The 14,972-nt window shown below is 33.9% G+C and overlaps 1 protein-coding gene across 9 annotated transcripts in view; it reads left to right on the forward strand.

The window, feature by feature from the left end:
- The window catches only part of MFS17 (Major Facilitator Superfamily Transporter 17), a 327,725-nt gene that overhangs the window by 197,242 nt on the left and 115,511 nt on the right, over positions 1–14,972 (forward strand). The window contains exons 6-7 of one of the 9 annotated variants that reach the window (XR_011417822.1): positions 11,755–11,865; positions 11,942–12,171. The exons of 5 other annotated variants lie outside the window; for them this stretch is intronic. Coding sequence is in view for 3 of the 4 variants with exons in the window: in XM_070212615.1 (XP_070068716.1) it covers positions 5,703–5,768 (66 nt within the window). In the remaining variant the exon portion in view is untranslated. Of the gene's footprint in view, positions 1–1,148; positions 1,230–5,702; positions 5,784–11,754; positions 11,866–11,941; positions 12,172–14,972 lie in introns of those variants that run through there. 3 more of the 9 variants (XM_070212617.1, XM_070212615.1, XM_070212616.1) reach the window with 3 other exon arrangements.

Raw genomic sequence — 14,972 nt, forward strand, 5'->3', positions numbered from 1 at the left:
GCACACCTTTAAAGTTGAAAAAAAATTGTAAAACAATGGATTTTAATTTTAATTATGGGCTTTTCTTTTTAGTCTTCCCAAGCTCTATTTTTGGTAAAAATCTTAATTATGTACCACTTTTAGTTTTTAAGATATCGGTAAAAAACTGCCGTTTTCGCTCGGGACAAAAATAGAAGTGGATTTCGGGGAAGTTCATACAACACCAGAAATTAGCAAATTCTGATGGAATATTTGAATGCGATTTTTTTTAGAATGTTGTTCAAACATGTCGCTGTGAAATGCTTTTGGTTTTACTCAAAAATTCGTTGCCGTTTTTTTTTAATGCAGTTTCAACCACATTCGCTCGGGACATGTCGCTCGGGACATTTTTTCCGACTGTTTTGTAAATCGGATTTCTTTACCTCTATCTCTCAATTGCTGGATGTTTTGCTTTTAACTTAATAGTTTAGCATGTGGATGAAGCATTCAGTACAGAAAAATGTCACATATTAGCATTCCTTTAGGATAAATTTACAACAGAAGACAGGTCCAAAAAATAACAAAAAAATAGCCAAAAACTGATTTTTGCGTATATTGGTGGGGTTTGTCATAAAAATAATCAAACTATACTCCAAATTTGTAGTTAAGCTCAGTATCCAACTAATTAGAAACTAATATCGGGGCAAAATCATGTGGAAATATGATTTATTCAAGTTTTAAGGTTTGTGGCTTGGTGGACTTTTTTTTGGAAGTGCCCATATATATGGGCAACATGTTGCCGAGGATGATTCACTGATTGCGTTGCACACCTTTCCATCTACCATAGTAAGATGCAAGTTATGCGTAATAAAAATGTTTTTATTAGAGACGATTAATTATTTTGGCTTTAATTGTTTAATTTTTGCTTCAAAATATTCAGCTTCTTTTGACACCCTGTCTTTTGGTCTTAAAAAAAGACCATATTAACCAACAATTTAAGCATTTAGGTATCCATCTAAACTTACAAAAGCAGTTAGCCACTTGAAAATTTAATAAGGGCGTAGCCCAGAGGAAACTATGCCAGCTCCCGGTTATTTTGAACCGGGTTGGAGTCCAGTACAAGACATGTTTTATTTTGTTTTTTACATTTATTTTTTAATTTTATTTTTGTTTTTTTTTTGCACCAGTAGGATTTGAACCGGGATCCTCTCGCTTCAGGGGCAGACACCTTACCAGTCACACCATCAGACACATAAAATCATTTTTAAAATTTTTAATTAGATAAAAATTATTTAATTATTATGTGTACGGCGCACTCTCTTACTGAGCTCACATCTCAAATAGGTAAGCATTTAAGATAAACATTGTTAATTTAACAGCATAGTTAACATATTTACGACTATTTTTTTAAGGTGTTATATACAGTTGTGATAGATGAAAAAATCGGTTTTTTTTATTGCATATTCTTGAAGTATATACTCTTACAAAAATTCAGAACGATCGGAGCATTAGAACCGAAGCTGTAGATATTTATAGCGCACTACCTGCACACCGTTACAAACTTGAAACTCTAAACGCGATTATCTCAGAATCTTGTTTTTTCGAAATTACCTTTGCGCTGGACACGATTACTAAAAAACTATTAATCCGATCGACACAAAATGTTGACCACTTATTTATTATAACAATAGCTAGTCCTTGAACGAAGGATTATATTTTTTTTAAAATTTTTTTTTTAGAGCATAAAATCCAAAATTGTATACCTTGAAAAAGTACATTTTTTGTTAAAACAGTAGCCATTTTTTAATAAAAATTTTTACAAAAATTTCGTTCAGAGACTAGGCAAAAAAATATACTAACGACATTTTTTTGAATTTTTGATTTGAGATGAACCGTTCTCGGGATATGATGTCCACCGCAAGTCACCATCGAAAAAAGACGATCTTGGAATTCGGCCATAACATTTTTATTATTTAATATTTTTTTATGAAAAAATTTTAATAAGTACCCAGAAACATGAACTAAACAACGTCGGCAAAACATTTTTAATAAATATTTTTTATGGTGTTAAAAAAAATGCGATAAAATTTCATTTTTTTGAGCGGTACAACCGTATATAACCCCTTAAAGAAATGTCAAAAAATTCAACATATGTAGTTCGATTTATCTTAAATAAATTTTTAGTGATATTGTTTTTTGTTTGTGTATGTATGTGTTTTTTGTAAAATGGCTCAATTTAGAGCGTCTTTAATTGCATATTATTTTCCTTTTAGGGACACTTTTCCTAAAAATACATTGAAGCCAAATCATCAAACTTGGGGCTGACCATAAGTAATTACCAAATGATTACTGTATGGCAAAAAAAATCAAATGTATAGTTTTATACGGTTTCGCTACATAAAAAATCAAAACAAAAAAATTAAATTAAAATTAAGAAACATTTATGGCTATTTTTACTATTTTTAAGTCCACAATGGCCTTAAATCAACATTTTAGGCAATGTAGTCCATGTTTCATTAAATCTTGGAATTTTTTTTTTCTGAGTGTATGAATATGAAAAATATCTTCCATTCTTTCTTAATTTGTTACTTATGTAGGAGAGTGTAGGGTAAGGTGTCGAACGATTCGGTTTTTGAATGTAACTTTTCTAAAAATCAATATTTTTCAAAAGTGCAAACGCAGAAAGTTGCTTACATCTACTGAGCATATCCCTGTAAAGTTCGAAATTCAAAATTCCAATGCAGCTAAATCCCACAGCGTTTGGCGTGAACCCTTCTTTTTTTGCACTTTCAAAAGTTGTAGGGTAATGTGACGAACGATTTGTTCTTTAATGTAACTTCTCCAAAAATCAATATTTTTTAAAAGTGTAAAAGCAGAAAGTTACTTACATTTACTGAGCATATTTCTGAAAAATTTGGATTCACAGCGTTTGGTGTAAACCATCCTTTTAGCAAACAAAAAATCAATTGGCTTGGGGAAGAGAGCGGTAAAAGTGTAAAAGTAAAAATTTCGAGGGCCGGTGGGGATAAATGCCCCCTCGCAATGTTTTAGTTGTTTTCCTATTAAAAATACCCGTCGAATGATACGTCGCTCCGTTCAAAAGTTATAGCCAAACTAAGATTTTCTTCTTCCCAAAATGAAAATTTAATTCTGTTTGTCAGTTTGTCTGTGTGTCCCAAAACATGGGTTTAAAGTCCTGAAAATTTGACATGATGTTCAACAGCTCGATATAATAAACTTTAGTTCTACTACTTTTAAAAAAAAAGCCGCTAGTTTAGCGGGAAAACAGCTATAAATAGCTAAAATACGGAAGGCCATAACTTCTAAACTACTGAAGGTAGTTCGTTGGAAAGGTATTTTAAAACGCTTTAAGCGCCTCCTACGTATAATTTGTGTAAATTTAATATTTAAAAAATACGCACAAAACAAAATTTTTTTTAACTTTTTTTTTTATTTTTTTAATTTTCTCAAAAACGGCTCTTACGATTTTTCTTACTACTTTAAACTGTATAACCCTTGAGATTCCTTAAATTTTGGTATATATCATGTTTTTGTAAAAAATCACGTTTAAATGTTATTTAGAAACGAAAATAGCCACTTTTGCCAGGTCAAAACAACTTACGCATTAAGTCTTAGTACTCAACCCAACAAAAAGTCGTCCAAAACAAAAAACTTCATATGAAAAACAACGTCAAAAAATTTTGTTTCATATGAAGTTTTTGTTTTGGACGAGTTTTGTTGGGTTGAGTACTAGCCCTAAGCATTGAATTTAGTATGTGCGTATCCAAACTGTATTTTAGAGTCAAGGAATCGTTAAAATTGTTTTAAACAGGGACCAAAAATAATGATTATTTTTTTTGAGTAAAAAATAAAAATCTCCATTTAATGATTATTTTGTAAGCGAAAAAAATATCGCTCAGAAATAATGATTATTTTGTGAGCGATATATTTCGCTCAAAAATATCACTCAAAGTGGGATTGTATCAGTCCTACGCGGAATTTTACAAAGATTTAAATGTGCTCTTGTAGGTAGAACCAAATAACTAAAAACAAAATCAACAAACAAAATATTAAAGAAACAAAAATTATAAAGTATCATCAGTCATTCATTCACAGATGTAACCAAACTCGACTTATCTTTTTTTAGAAGTTGTCCTGTTAAAAATCTGTGTTTGTTAAAGTACGAGACACTTTCCGACTGTGCTGAAGTCTAAATTTTTTTATTTCCTTGTTATTGGACTCTGCAGCTTCCCTCGAAAGCTCTCCAATCGATACTAAAGCATGCTCTATTACAGCTGACCCATGCATCAATACTTTATGGACGGTAGCCGGTAAATAGTACCATAGATATGCATCTATTAGATGTTTAGCTGTTTTGTATCCCGATGCCATGTCTTGCAATAATGTTGCACATCTGTAAATCAAAGATGCATCGATTTCTGTTATTTCGGAGCTCAAAGCTGCATTAGAAAAGAATTTTCTTGTGATATTTCCGTCGTTTGACGATCCTCTACCTCCATCTCCATTTTTGTACATTGTTCATTTCTGTTGGTCTTGCTCCACATATGGGCACTTCCAAAATGTCGCTCGGGACATTTGCACACCTTTAAAGTTGAAAAAAAATTGTAAAACAATGGATTTTAATTTTAATTATGGGCTTTTCTTTTTAGTCTTCCCAAGCTCTATTTTTGGTAAAAATCTTAATTTTGTACCACTTTTAGTTTTTAAGATATCGGTAAAAAACTGCCGTTTTCGCTCGGGACAAAAATAGAAGTGGATTTCGGGGAAGTTCATACAACACCAGAAATTAGCAAATTCTGATGGAATATTTGAATGCGATTTTTTTTAGAATGTTGTTCAAACATGTCGCTGTGAAATGCTTTTGGTTTTACTCAAAAATTCTTTGCCGTTTTTTTTAATGCAGTTTCAACCACATTCGCTCGGTACATGTCGCTCGGGACATTTTTTCCGACTGTTTTGTAAATCGGATTTCTTTACCTCTATCTCTCAATTGCTGGATGTTTTGCTTTTAACTTAATAGTTTAGCATGTGGATGAAGCATTCAGTACAGAAAAATGTCACATATTAGCATTCCTTTAGGATAAATTTACAACAGAAGACAGGTCCAAAAAATAACAAAAAAATAGCCAAAAACTGATTTTTGCGTATATTGGTGGGGTTTGTCATAAAAATAATCAAACTATACTCCAAATTTGTAGTTAAGCTCAGTATCCAACTAATTAGAAACTAATATCGGGGCAAAATCATGTGGAAATATGATTTATTCAAGTTTTAAGGTTTGTGGCTTGGTGGACTTTTTTTTGGAAGTGCCCATATATATGGGCAACATGTTGCCGAGGATGATTCACTGATTGCGTTGCACACCTTTCCATCTACCATAGTAAGATGCAAGTTATGCGTAATAAAAATGTTTTTATTAGAGACGATTAATTATTTTGGCTTTAATTGTTTAATTTTTGCTTCAAAATATTCAGCTTCTTTTGACACCCTGTCTTTTGGTCTTAAAAAAAGACCATATTAACCAACAATTTAAGCATTTAGGTATCCATCTAAACTTACAAAAGCAGTTAGCCACTTGAAAATTTAATAAGGGCGTAGCCCAGAGGAAACTATGCCAGCTCCCGGTTATTTTGAACCGGGTTGGAGTCCAGTACAAGACATGTTTTATTTTGTTTTTTACATTTATTTTTTAATTTTATTTTTGTTTTTTTTTGCACCAGTAGGATTTGAACCGGGTTCCTCTCGCTTCAGGGGCAGACACCTTACCAGTCACACCATCAGACACATAAAATCATTTTTAAAATTTTTAATTAGATAAAAATTATTTAATTATTATGTGTACGGCGCACTCTCTTACTGAGCTCACATCTCAAATAGGTAAGCATTTAAGATAAACATTGTTAATTTAACAGCATAGTTAACATATTTACGACTATTTTTTTAAGGTGTTATATACAGTTGTGATAGATGAAAAAATCGGTTTTTTTTATTGCATTTTCTTGAAGTATATACTCTTACAAAAATTCAGAACGATCGGAGCATTAGAACCGAAGCTGTAGATATTTATAGCGCACTACCTGCACACCGTTACAAACTTGAAACTCTAAACGCGATTATCTCAGATTCTTGTTTTTTCGAAATTACCTTTGCGCTGGACACGATTACTAAAAAACTATTAATCCGATCGACACAAAATGTTGACCACTTATTTATTATAACAATAGCTAGTCCTTGAACGAAGGATTATATTTTTTTTTAAATTTTTTTTTTAGAGCATAAAATCCAAAATTGTATACCTTGAAAAAGTACATTTTTTGTTAAAACAGTAGCCATTTTTTAATAAAAATTTTTACAAAAATTTCGTTCAGAGACTAGGCAAAAAAATATACTAACGACATTTTTTTGAATTTTTGATTTGAGATGAACCGTTCTCGGGATATGATGTCCACCGCAAGTCACCATCGAAAAAAGACGATCTTGGAATTCGGCCATAACATTTTTATTATTTAATATTTTTTTATGAAAAAATTTTAATAAGTACCCAGAAACATGAACTAAACAACGTCGGCAAAACATTTTTAATAAATATTTTTTATGGTGTTAAAAAAAATGCGATAAAATTTCATTTTTTTGAGCGGTACAACCGTATATAACCCCTTAAAGAAATGTCAAAAAATTCAACATATGTAGTTCGATTTATCTTAAATAAATTTTTAGTGATATTGTTTTTTGTTTGTGTATGTATGTGTTTTTTGTAAAATGGCTCAATTTAGAGCGTCTTTAATTGCATATTATTTTCCTTTTAGGGACACTTTTCCTAAAAATACATTGAAGCCAAATCATCAAACTTGGGGCTGACCATAAGTAATTACCAAATGATTACTGTATGGCAAAAAAAATCAAATGTATAGTTTTATACGGTTTCGCTACATAAAAAATCAAAACAAAAAAATTAAATTAAAATTAAGAAACATTTATGGCCATTTTTACTATTTTTAAGTCCACAATGGCCTTAAATCAACATTTTAGGCAATGTAGTCCATGTTTCATTAAATCTTGGAATTTTTTTTTTCTGAGTGTATGAATATGAAAAATATCTTCCATTCTTTCTTAATTTGTTACTTATGTAGGAGAGTGTAGGGTAAGGTGTCGAACGATTCGGTTTTTGAATGTAACTTTTCTAAAAATCAATATTTTTCAAAAGTGCAAACGCAGAAAGTTGCTTACATCTACTGAGCATATCCCTGTAAAGTTCGAAATTCAAAATTCCAATGCAGCTAAATCCCACAGCGTTTGGCGTGAACCCTTCTTTTTTTGCACTTTCAAAAGTTGTAGGGTAATGTGACGAACGATTTGTTCTTTAATGTAACTTCTCCAAAAATCAATATTTTTTAAAAGTGTAAAAGCAGAAAGTTGCTTACATCTACTGAGCATATCCCTGTAAAGTTCGAAATTCAAAATTCCAATGCAGCTAAATCCCACAGCGTTTGGCGTGAACCCTTCTTTTTTTGCACTTTCAAAAGTTGTAGGGTAATGTGACGAACGATTTGTTCTTTAATGTAACTTCTCCAAAAATCAATATTTTTTAAAAGTGTAAAAGCAGAAAGTTACTTACATTTACTGAGCATATTTCTGAAAAATTTGGATTCACAGCGTTTGGTGTAAACCATCCTTTTAGCAAACAAAAAAATACATTTTTTTATATATTATTTACGGAAAAGTTATTTTCGATACGGAAAAGAAAGAAGTAATAAGATAATATCCAAACTTACAAAAAAAAAAATGGTCAAAGTGCAAATTTTTTAAAAATTTAATTAAACTGACGTCACTATTAAAAACAACAATAAAACTGCAGCAGTAAATGTTATCTGGTATTATTATATTTTTTTTTTACAAATAATCAACGATAACAGTTAAAATTCTTGAATAAAAAAAGTTCGTCACAATACCCTACAAAAAGTTCGTCACGATACCCTACAAGGTAGACTTGGAGCAAAATCGGTGTCACTCTCAAACGGCGCAAAAGAAAAAAACGCGAGGTACCAAAAACTGTTGATAAAGATCTCGTGTATACGTGCATATATTTGCCTGATTTTATTTTCCACTCATCTTTGCTCTGGCACTGCTGAAACACAAGTAAATTGAATGGGTTTGCTAGTTTGCGCACCACATTTTTAGCGAAAATTACCTCACGAACAAATTCCGGGACTTCTTATTAATATTACTGTAAATACACTGTCGACACGATAAGAGGAGACGACTACATTTATTTGGAATTTTTGTCGTGACGTCATATGTGAGATTCGACGAGTTCGTCACATTACCCTACTCGTCAAATTACCCTACACTCCCCTACATAAAAAATAAAATCTTAACATGAAAGAAATATTTTTTTAATTTTGGGCCGATTGTTCCTATGGGAGCTATAAGATATATCCGTTCCATATGTCCCATTTTTTTTTATATGTTTAGACAAATTTTCTATATTTTTGTTATAAATTTTAGCACGCTTTGGTCATTATTAGTATTTATGGCCGCTCTTCCATACAAGCGGATCCACTGTGCAATGTGCTGCTTCCAGGTAATCCGCCTGTCCAGAGTAAGTCAAAGGTACTTAACCGTGTCCGAGTGCTTTATTGAAGTCCCGTCACAAGGTGAAAAGGTTGCATGCTGAGACTTGGCAGGATTAACTGCGATGTTCCACTTCGATGCCCAGGCCTCAAACTCTTTTAGCATGTCCTGCACCATATCTGTCGTTTCTCTTCGCAGAGCACTTGTCGCCAGAAACGCTGTGCCATCTGCATAGGTAGGTACTAAAACATTCCTGCCCCTGGGCGACGGAATGTCCGAGGTGAATATTGTATACAAGACAGGACCCAGCACACTTCCTTGAGGGACTCCAGCAAGAATAGGCCTTGAGACAGACTTGGATCCTCGTAAATAGAAGCAATCACGATGTCTCCCAAGTCCGTGCTTAAGGTAATTGCAGCAGCTTGACATTTTACAGTAGAGTTTGTACTGTAAGGGGAGTACTGCAAGTGAAAGCGGATTAAAATAGCAGCACCTCCTCGAAGACGGTCAGATTGATGATTAGCCGTCAATAAATCATATCCAAAAATTCTGAAATGTGAGCGGCTGTTAAAATGCGTTTCGTTAATTAGCATCACATCAATTGGAATTAGCGGTAAGATAGTGCTCTAACTCGAGACTTTTGCCAGTGACACCATTGCACTAATTTTGGTGCATAAACCTATTTATTTTCATAATTTATATTTATGAATGGACCATACTAATCGATTCTTGACATCTTCATTTGAAGAAAACCGCCTTCCAAAAATTTTTGGTGGCAAATCTGTAGTTTTGCCACTGCAACAAAGTTGCCTGATAGAGAGACCCAGCAATGTCGGAAAATTGAGAGAAAAACTAGCTTACTTTGCTTGTTAATTGTGTGGTGTGAAAGAAGACTTTCATAAATCTGAAAATGGAAATTCCTTGCAAAGGTATTTGTTAATGTAAATTAGCTTAAATGTTTGCTTTTATGTGTCTTGTTGTCCAACAGTGAACTGTCTTATAAGTGTATCTTTATAGATTTGAGCTAGCGATTGTGTTTGTGTTTCTGGAGTAAAATTTCTTAATGGTACAGAGCTGCCGAGAATTAAAAACGAGGAAATAACCACAAAAGTGTCCTTCTTGCCATACAATTAACCATTTTTGCTCCTTTTTGGTAAACTTGCGTTTATCTAGCCACATATGAGTTCACTATGTATAGGGCTAATTACACAGGTCGACAAAATCAAGACTTTTTCTTGGCCCAAGAATAAACGCTACAAAACGTGAAAGAATTATAGCTGGAAACTTTCCAACACGTCGAAGTTTTTAGAAATCCGTGGTCAAAGTTCCAAATTTCGATTTTTAGGCACTTTTTGCGGCTTAATAGTAAAAAAGCCTTTCGTAGCCCAGAGCCACAATTTAGAGGAACTGGTACCTTGAACCTTTAACTTCAAGAGTGTCCAATCACAAAGCTGGGCGACCTCTATTTCTTTAGCTACAATCGATTTTACAGAAGTACTTTTTGTCACTTTTTTTCATCTATAGTAGCCTGATATTTTCCTTGTTGAACTGAGATCCGTACACATACAATACTATAGATGAAAAAAAGTTGCAAAAAGTACTTCAGTAAAATCCATTGTAGCTAATGAAGTAGAGGACGCCCAACTTTGTGATTGGGCAATCTTGAAATTAAAGGTTCAAAGTACCTTTTCCGCTAAATTTTGGCTCTGGGCTACGAAGGGTTTTCTTGCTATTAAGCCGCAAAAAGTGCCTAAAAACCGAAAATTTGGAACTTTGACCACGGATTTCTCAAAACTTCGACGTGATGGAAAGTTTCCAAGTATGAGGTAGTTCTCTACAGCTAAAATACTTTGAGGTTTGGTAGCTTTTATTCTTGGGCTTTTTTTTTGTCGACCAGTGTTACTTTTGGTTCCCTATGAAGCCAAATCATAATTGAAAAAAACATTGTTCCTGTTGACTCCTTAGCAGAAAGTGCATCAGAACCTAGACACAAACTTTGTTGGTAGCCAGGCGCAGTTTTCTGAATGCTTCCACCTTCTCTTATGGTTACGTTAGATTACATTTTCAAAAAGGATCATACAGAAGAGACGTGTAATTATTTAATTCCGAAAAGAGTAACAAAATTGGTTGACCACTCTTGAAGATATATCCCAAAGGACGTAGAAAAATTACGATTTTCTTAAATTAAAGATACCGGAAATACCAGAGCTGATGGAGTATAGGCGTAGTGGCAAATTATGCTTAGAAAAACCGCATTTATCGAAATAAAATGGTGGCAAGCCAATTACTTAATATAAAAAAAATTTTTAACTTCTACTACGGGGACAAATTTAAAAAAAAAACAAAATTCAAAATTTAGTTTAATATCAAATAATGCACAAAAAAATTTCAATATAATATCTTTTAAACTTGAGTTTTTCACCAAAAACGGGTTTTTTACCCATAGTGCATTGGCATTCCAAAATGAGAAACGAATGCCTAAGCTAGACATGTCTCCTGATATTAGACGCATCAGGTCTTTGGCTACAAAAAATCGACCCTTCTCCCTGTTACATACTTTTGCACGAATACAATATACCCTTTTACTCGACAAGTAACTCAACGTATAAAAATTCAGTACGCCGGAATACACGCGGTTTCCGAATGAAAAAATTATCCTCATATTTTTTTAATCGCTACTAGTAAAGACAACTATTTTAGTTGTAAGAGCAGAACAGCAATACGAGCACCCTAGACAAATTACGCTCAGAAGACGTTTATAGTATTTCAAAATACCTTTAAAACGAGGTATAGTGCAAGTCTATATCTTTAGTAGTTCAGAAGTTACGGCCTTCCGAAATTTCGCCATTTATAGCTGTTTTCCCGATAAACTAGCTAGTTTTTCCAAAAGTGGTTTTTCCAGAACTTTAAACCAACGTTTTGGGACAGACACACAAGCACACAAACTGACAAACTGAATTAAATTTTTATTTTCTTCTTTTGGCTATAACTTTTGAACGAAGCGTCGGACCCCCTGACCCCTTATTCGACGGGTATTTTCAATAGAAAAACAACTAAAAAACAACTAAATTGCGAGGGGGCACTTTTTCCCACCGGCCCCAACAGCTCCAAATTAACAAATTTTCACTTTTTCACTTTCACCGCTCTCTTACCCAAGCCAATTGATTTATTAATATTTCATTATCTCTTTTTATACCCTTGCAGAGGGTATTATGATTTCAGTCAGAAGTTTGGAACGCAGTGAAGGAGACGTTTCCGACCCTATAAAGTATATATATTCTTGATCAGCATCACTAGACGAGTCGATCTAGCCATGTCCGTCTGTCCATCCGTCTCTCAGTTTTAAAGCAATCGGGCTAAAACTTTACCAAAAATCTTCTTTCTTTTGCAGGTAGTATATAAGTCGGAACGAGCCGGATCGGACAACTATATCATAAAGCTCTCATAGGAATAATCGGAAAAAAAACCCTTTAAATAAATTATATCTTGGTTGTTTTTGAACATAGAACCTCGTAATTTTGGAAATACCATTTCAAAAAAATTTTTATCAAAATTTTTGCCATAGGAACGATTGGAAAATTAATTGGAATATAATAGTAAATAAATTATTGCTTCGATGTTTTTTATTGTATTCTCTTCTACTCTGGGATATTACTCATTTTAAATATTTTCGAACTTCGATTTTAATTTTATCAAAATCTTGGTCTTTGATGCACTGTGGTCAGTACAATCAAGTGGCCCTTACGACACCAAGCAATGCTTGTTACGCGCGGGGCCCTACACTGTTTTGGGCGAGTAAACGAAATCGCGGACAAAGAAGACAATTTCACAATAGACAATTAAAAATACATGCAGGTCAAAATACGAATAGTCAAGATACATAAAGTAAAACTAATTAGTTGTAGGATAGTATTATTGATTTAAAGATAGGCAGTGAGTCGGTAGTAGATATTAGGTGATATAATCTATTATAGTCATTGCAGAGTACTCTAAAAGGTTCATGCATTGCATAATTAGAGATACAATGATTTAAAACTAGAGGAATATAGTTTCTTGTGAATCTATTTGGCACATTAAAATGCAGGCGACCCAGTAACTCGGGACTCTCCACATCACCATGAATAAGATTCCTAATAAACGTAATACCAAGCATAGTTCTTCGATTAACTAATGATGGTAAGTTAATTGGAAGTAGTCTACTAGAGTAGGATGGCAGTATTAGGCTTGCATCCCAGTTAAGTCCCCGTAAGGTATCATTAAATTGCAGGCACAACTTAACGTCGTCTGCGTACATAAGTACACGTGAGTTCGTTAGGACTAGAGGAAGGTCATTTATGAATAATGTAAACAGGAGCGGACCAAGATGACTTCCTTGTGGTACACCGGTCGAAACTCGGATTAGGGATGATAAAGAGTTTTTAAAAAATGACTCTTTGAGTCCTGCCATTCAAATAACTTAAGATCCACCCAAGAAGATCATCAGGAAACCCCAAAAGGTCCAATTTCCGAACTAAAATCGGATGGTTTACAGAATCAAACGCCTTACTGAAATCAGTGTAAACCACATCAGTCTGACGATTTTTTCGTAAACCATTTAACACAAATGAAGTAAACTCCAAAAGGTTGGTTGTCGTTGACCTACGTTTGATATATCCGTGCTGACAAGAGGAAATAAGAGACCTACAACTGTGTTGCAAATGGGGAGTAATAATGTTCTCGAAGAGCTTCGGAATAGCTGATAGCTTTGAAATACCTCTGTAATTACATGCGTTCAATTTGCTCCCCTTTTTATGAAGCGGGATAACCAACGATTCCTTCCATCTATGCGGAAAATCTGACGTTTTAAAAAGACAAAGTAAAAAGTTTGTGCAATGGTCTACACAAAGTCTCAGCGCAATACTTGAGCACACATCCAGGGACTCCGTCAGGAGCCGGAGAGTAGACTGGTTTGACCCTTTGCAAATCTAAAAAAAGTGATCTTTCACTTATAACTGGACAAAAAATAAAGTTCGATTCAGGCATGTCATATGGGTAAGACTGATCTGACGGACTTGTTGTTGAATAGGTGGTTTGGAAAAACTGTGCAAAAAGATCGGCTATGGCCTGAGCTGTGTCTGCGGCAGAATTTTCAAATTTAAGGGTTGATGGGTAACTTGAAGATTCACGCTTAGTGTTAACAAAATTATAAAACTGTTTTGGATCCAGTGTACACTGCGTCTTACAACGAGCTAAATAGTTTTTGTAACACTGAGCGTTAAGCACGGTAAAATCCGACCGAGCACTTAAGTATCGGGAAAAGGCAGCTTGTGATCCGGAAGCTCTAAACTTTATGTACAGTCTAGACTTCACATTTTTAAGTCGTGACAACTCTTTACTAAACCACGGAGGTTGGCTAGAAATTTTAGGATAATACGTAGGAACGCATGTATCAAAAACTGCGTTTAATACATTATAAAATATATCAACAGCTTCAGTCAAATTAGTATGGGAGTGTAGGGTAATTTGACGAGTAGGGTAATGTGACGAACTCGTCGAATCTCACATATGACGTCACGTTAAAAATTCCAAATAAATGTTGTCGTCTCCTCTCATCGTGTCGACAATGTTTTTACAGTAATATTATTAAGAAGTCCCGTAATTTGTTTGTGTGGTAATTTTTTCTAAAAAGGTGGTGCACAAACTAGCAAACCTATTCAATTTATTTGTGTTTCAGCAGTGCCAGAGCGAAAATGAGTGAATAATAAAATCAGATAAATATATGCTCGTACAAATGAGATCTTAATCAACAGTTTTTGGTACTTGGCTTTTTTTTTGTTTGCGCCGTTTGAGAGTGACACCGTCCAAGTGTACCTTGTAGGGTACCTAACGAATTTTGAACATGGTTTACTTGAGACAATGAAATATCAAGCAAACCATTAAGAAAATCATGCTGCGTTGAAGGTAACAATATATTCGTGGTTTCGACTGTGGACCATGTCGCTCTAGGTATATTAAAGTCACCTAAAACTATTAACTGATCCCTATCTGATAGTTTACTTGAAATAAACTGGATAGCAGACAGATGATTTGCATATATTGGGAATTCAGATGACGGCGGAATATAAGAACATGGTTTGTATATAGAAATACCCGGAAGGTATAGTTTTATACACAGAAATTCAATGTCCATTATTTCGACGGACGTTATTTCTTCATACGTTAATTCTGAGTCAACTGCAGTTAAAACTCCACCTCCACGTCGGGAGGGACAATCAAGCCTGTACGTTGTGAACTTACTTGGAAAGACTTCGGAACTAAGAATTTCCGGCTTTTACCAAGTTTCTGTGAACACAATAACATGGGAAGACCCTTGTCTATCAAACCTATTCAATTAACTTGTGTTTCAGCAGTACCAGAGCAAAGATGAGTGGAAAATAAAATCA

This window comes from Drosophila takahashii, chromosome 2R (assembly GCF_030179915.1).
Source record: "Drosophila takahashii strain IR98-3 E-12201 chromosome 2R, DtakHiC1v2, whole genome shotgun sequence".
NCBI lineage: Eukaryota > Metazoa > Arthropoda > Insecta > Diptera > Drosophilidae > Drosophila > Drosophila takahashii.